General features: G+C 45.8%; 1 protein-coding gene across 3 annotated transcripts; it reads left to right on the top strand.

Annotated features, from left to right (window-relative positions):
- Nucleotides 1–2,272: 2,272 nt before the first annotated feature.
- LOC148404122 (uncharacterized) lies at nucleotides 2,273–4,777 on the top strand. 3 transcript variants are annotated; one of them, XR_015858498.1, is made up of 8 exons: nucleotides 2,273–2,412; nucleotides 2,672–3,016; nucleotides 3,223–3,480; nucleotides 3,781–3,871; nucleotides 3,929–3,986; nucleotides 4,095–4,225; nucleotides 4,302–4,416; nucleotides 4,448–4,777. XR_015858498.1 is itself a non-coding variant. In XM_088375321.1 (7 exons), the coding sequence occupies exons 1-7, from the start codon at nucleotides 2,367–2,369 to the stop codon at nucleotides 4,357–4,359; spliced, it is 984 nt and encodes a 327-aa protein (XP_088231447.1). In that variant the 5' UTR covers nucleotides 2,273–2,366; the 3' UTR covers nucleotides 4,360–4,465. The 3 variants fall into 3 exon arrangements, 2 of the variants coding, with proteins under 2 accessions (XP_088231447.1, XP_088231435.1); XM_088375321.1 differs by having other exon boundaries at nucleotides 3,932–3,986; nucleotides 4,302–4,465; XM_088375309.1 differs by having other exon boundaries at nucleotides 4,302–4,465.
- Nucleotides 4,778–5,102: the final 325 nt, after the last annotated feature.

Here is a 5,102-nt window from a genome sequence, read left to right as displayed (position 1 = left end):
TCTCAGCTAATTTTGACATAATTTGGACGGGTAAATAATTCACAAAATTAGCTGGAAAATCAATTATGTCTAAAGAGTAAATACATATTAGTTTTAAAAATGTTACAATTATGCTCCATCTCCAATTTCACAGACCAGCTGCAATACCACCACGAACTACCACATGAGCGAAGATCACCCGTTGAAAATCCCTGATCTAGAGTAGCAAATGTCAGCCACGTTACATCTTTCCATAATATCAAAGAACTTACGATACTTTGTTCATCTCTTGAATATGAGCAGAAACATTTTGTAATGAGTAAAAAGTTATTTAAGTTGTCTGTGCAATTTATAAACTTGTTGAAAGTCAAAAGCACAGCACAGGGTAGTGCCAGAAAAGATAGACCGATAGAAGGACAGATAGACGGCCGGACGGATGGACAGACATACAGACAGATAGATAGATATTGAAATTCTCCATTAAAGACATAATCAATGATTTACTTTTCTTGTGTTTGACCTCTTGACTCTAGGGAGAACTTGACTCATTTGTTTACTGGATTAACAACGTTTGCCATGTTGACCTTTTCAATTCCCACTAATAACTCTAGCTAAATCCTTCGGAGACATTCCAGCCTTAAGCGTTTTAATGAGATAACTAATTCCAAGATGGCATTTTTGCACCAACACAGGCTTTTCGTTTCCAATCTGAATCTCTTCTGGAGATGAGCCTTGGGCTGTTTCTATTTTTGGCCAATCCTGAATGAATTTGTTAGTTTCTTTTTAAATTTACGGGCATGACAATGCCGTAGTGGTTTCTTCAATATAAATGAATATCAAATTGTTTATAACTAATAAAATTACCAAGTCAGTAGTGGTGCATTAAGTATGTTGAGTACAGTCTGGTGAGAGATGTATACAACAAGCTTCAGCTACTGGTCTAATGCCACATACTGTATGGTGAGGTTCCCCACCCAGAAAACCAACAAGCGTTATTCCGCCCATGAGCTCCTGCAACTGTGTAACAACATGTGCCCAACTGCAAACACCTCTCCATCATGTAGAGAGTCATCTGAGCATCATGTGCTCAAATATGCCCAAATAATATTCTGTATTTTGCCCTTGACCGGGAGTAGTAGCCACAGTTTGTCTATGCGTGTGTCTTGTTTATGCTATGTGAGCATGCATTTATGCACACTTTAATGCATCTCTGTGTTTATCCACCTTCTAAATGACAGCTTTTAAGGGCAATTGGGGGACATTGGAAAGTATTTCCAAGTAAATGAACACAGGAATAATGATGATACAAAAAAGTGTTGTGCTGTGTATGTGTGTCAGTGCATGGGGTCCCTTGCACATTCTTCAGTCCCCCTCTGGGCAGACTGCAGCTTTCAAAGTAACATTGGGGATGACAGAAGGAAAAGTGTCATACCAATTAGGTTGCAGAGAGTGAAAGAGGTAGCTGCGATAGAGAGAGGAATTTAAAGGAAAGGGTTGTGAAGCAAGGCACAAGTGAGAAAGTGGGGAGAAAAAATAATGGCCTTACACTGTCAAGGTGGATGCTGGGCTAAACAGAAGGAAAGGAAGAGGCAACACTATTGGGACAAACAAGTCAGCAAGGACAAGAGAAATAATTCAAATTGGTCTCTCTCCCTTCAGGGGCACTAGCACCTTATTGGGGAAAAACGTAACACAGCACAGAGGCCCCACATTTCGGGGCTTGTGTGTGTGTGTGACGATGATTGTGTATGCTTGTTATGTGCATTATGCGTCAATTTTAAGGTAGTGATTTTCCCCATTTGAGACTAAAATTCAAACAAAGATCTAACTATACTACTTCTACTTGCATAGCCCCTAAGGGGGAAACAAGTGCGGAAAAAATTCTTTTTACATATTTTTGCAAGATAGCGCAAAACCTATGCACTTCCGCGCCAGTTTGGCCCTCTGAGTTGGTGCGTAAGATATTTATTGTATGTTTTGTTAAACATTTGCACAGCAAACACAGGTGAATTGCACCACCCCTCTCCGCTCATTTCTGCTATGGCGACCGCAAAGAAAATGAGGAAATTTGACATTGAAGGCTGTCGCTTTCAAGAGAGATGGGAATTACAATACTTCTTCACAGAAAATCACCCCTCGAATGTTATCACTGATCATTGTGTCAATAACAACAACAAAAGTACATTTCAAAATAACCAGAGTAAACATGAGTCTCTCCGTGCAATTCATCATTACATCTGCACTGAGCATACACCCGAGGTTTTTGTTCCCCGATTGACTTTGAATCTCATTTTCTTCCCTGCTCGGTTCAACCCAAAAGAAAAGAGGAAATTCAACTTCTTCGTCTCACTTTTGTTCATTGCTAAATCATTTCCTTCTCACTCGCCATGCTTCTTGCACACGCTAAGGTGTCGGCCTTGCTGCTTCTGGCAGGTGAGTGAACGCCATCGCACACTAACGTCAGTGTGTGTGTGTGTGTGTGTGTGTGTGTGTGTGTGTGTGTGTGTGTGTGTGTGTGTGTGCGTGTGCGCGTGTGTGTGTGTGTGCGTACGTGTGCGTGTGTGTGTGCGCGTGTGTGTGTGTACACCATGTCATGCCGGTTACAAATGTGCTGTGATGTCATGCTAGCTGGACATGATACGGCTACAAATAAAATCCTACATAGAAAAGGTTTTGTGGCTTTAATTCTCAGGTTCGGCACTTGCGGTGAAGCGGGTGCGCTACTCCCCGGTCAAGTGCGCAGTGCGCGGCTCCACCGTGACGTTGCCGTGCTCCTTCACCACCATCATGCCAGTGGTTCGGGTGGTGTGGTGCGTCAATCACCTCATTTGTCATAAAACCACGCCGTCCGTGTACGACAGCAAAAACCCCAACAAAAACTTGCGCTTCGTGTACTTGGGGGACTACAAGAACAACTGCACGCTGCAGATCCACCAAATCCTCAGCGAAGACAACACCACCTTCCGATTCCGGATGGAAGCTGAAGAGGTTGCCGGACATTACACCGGCCAAACGGGCGTGGCCGTCAGCGTTCTTGGTAGGACCAACACGTCGCTTGAGTTTTTGCTGCACAAATCATAAAGAATGACTTGGGGGTGTCCCAGCCTAACAGTTTCAAGCTCTGACTTTTTGTTGTTGTCGTTGCACGCACACCTTGTCGTATGGGGTATGGGTCTCGGGGAGCCTGTAAACGCGCCACTGCCCAAACGTGAAGCCGAGTGTAGCATCCGGTCTCTCTCCTAGATGCCGAGCCGATGAGGGTGCAGAACTCCGCCCCCGGTGACGCGAGCGTGGGCGCCGCCGTGACGTTGAGCTGCACGTCCCGTTGCTCCTTCCACGATCTGGACGTGCACTGGCATAAAGACGGGCACCGCTTGCCGGAGTCCGGCCCCACCCTCCGGCTGACGGCCGAACGGTCGGCCAACTACACTTGCAACCTGGCCCTCCTTCCAAATACCATGTCGCCACCCTTCAGGCTGAACGTGGCAAAACTGCACACAAGTACTTTAATTACTCTTGGATTCTTCAACTCTTTTTCCGTTCTTGTTTTTCTTCAGTGTTTTTACGCACTCACATGCAACAATCATGCACACACAAACACGCACCGACTCACAAATTCACACGCAAATAAATAAAGTACAAAAGCGCACACTCCAGTGGAAAGAATGCACACGCTCACACACAGGCCCCTGAGGCAAATGCGTTTCGCACACACACGGCTGTTTTGCCTTCGTTATGTTTTCACACATGAGAAACTTGCAAAGTCACCGACGCGTCCATTTGCTTTTGGTGACTTTCCAGATGGACATTTTGCTTTGACGCTCAGCGTCTCCTTGGGCCTACTGATGGTGCTGCTCCTCACCGTTGCCATCGTCTTGTTCCTCAACAAACGGTGCGTCCCCGTGCTAGCGGTTAGTCTTTGCACAGTTAGCATGTGTTGACATTCCAGCAGGAAGCGTCGGCAGGCGTCTCCTCACGATGGCAAACGAGTCAACAAAGAGCGTGAAGTGAGTTTGCCGGCATCCCATCATGCACCTGGGGCACAACTTTCCACCTTGTGTGTGTGTGTGCGTGTGTGTGCGTGTGTGTGCGTGCATGCGCGCGTGTGTGTGTAGAGGTGTGAACAGGTGTACTGTAAGACGCAACCAGGTGGTGACCGAGGCGGTCCAGATGCAGAGGAAGCGGGCCGGACTGCAGACGAAGTCAGTTATGCCGCTGTACAGTTCAAAGCAAAGGCCATCAACAGGTGCCACACACACACACACACACACGCACACACACACACACACAGTGTTACTATTGAAGCATTGTTGTCGTTTGAGGCCGGTGGAGACCAAGGAGGACGTGGTCTACGCGTCCATAGCGCGTCTGTCCCCGTGAACGCTCAGCAGAAGGAAGCCACGTTGACCCATTTGGCATCACACGAACGCTCCAAGTGATGTCGCACTTTCTCACGTTTCAATAAAGTCGGAGCAAACGCCTCAAAGTCGTCTCTTGTGTGACCTGACATCATTTCTGTCAGGTCTAAGCATCATCAGACATTTATTAAACACTGAAACTGAGAAGAAAAAGACAATCAGTAATTATTTTTACTCGCGAGAACGGCAGAGTTCTTCAGTTACAATCTCTAAACCGCTCTGAAGCCCACTGTTCTGCTTCCTCTCTTTTTATTCTTTAAGATGCCCTGGTTACATAGGCGTTGCTGCACTAAAGGGTGGGGGGAAAAACTGCAGCAGCAGTCACGCTGTTACACCAAAAATAGATCTTGACCCATTGACACCTCCTTGGCTGCGATTGATTAGTCATCTCGAACTGCTGAGCACCATTTTCCTGTGGAACAATGCAACTACACTTTCTTTTGTTTAGCTTTTTTTCTTGCCAAGCTATCTAGCACAACACAATAATATTGAGTAAATATGGAATAACTTATTTATAATTAAACAATTTCCCATTGCGTCCAACTGCCCTGCTCCTTGCCGTGTGTCGCAACACACTTTTCTTGGCTTCCGTTAACGTAATCAAAACAGGAAGTGGAAGACAACTTCTTGCAAAGAAGCCTTCCGCTAGATTCTCGGAGAGGTGAGGTGTCAACTTTCACCTTAAGAGAAAAGACCCAAACTGCC

This window comes from Syngnathus floridae, chromosome 1 (genome assembly GCF_059516105.1).
Source record: "Syngnathus floridae isolate MCC-2025c chromosome 1, RoL_Sflo_1.0, whole genome shotgun sequence".
Classification (NCBI taxonomy): Eukaryota; Metazoa; Chordata; class Actinopteri; order Syngnathiformes; family Syngnathidae; genus Syngnathus; species Syngnathus floridae.
This window is presented reverse-complemented; position numbering and strand designations above follow the sequence as displayed.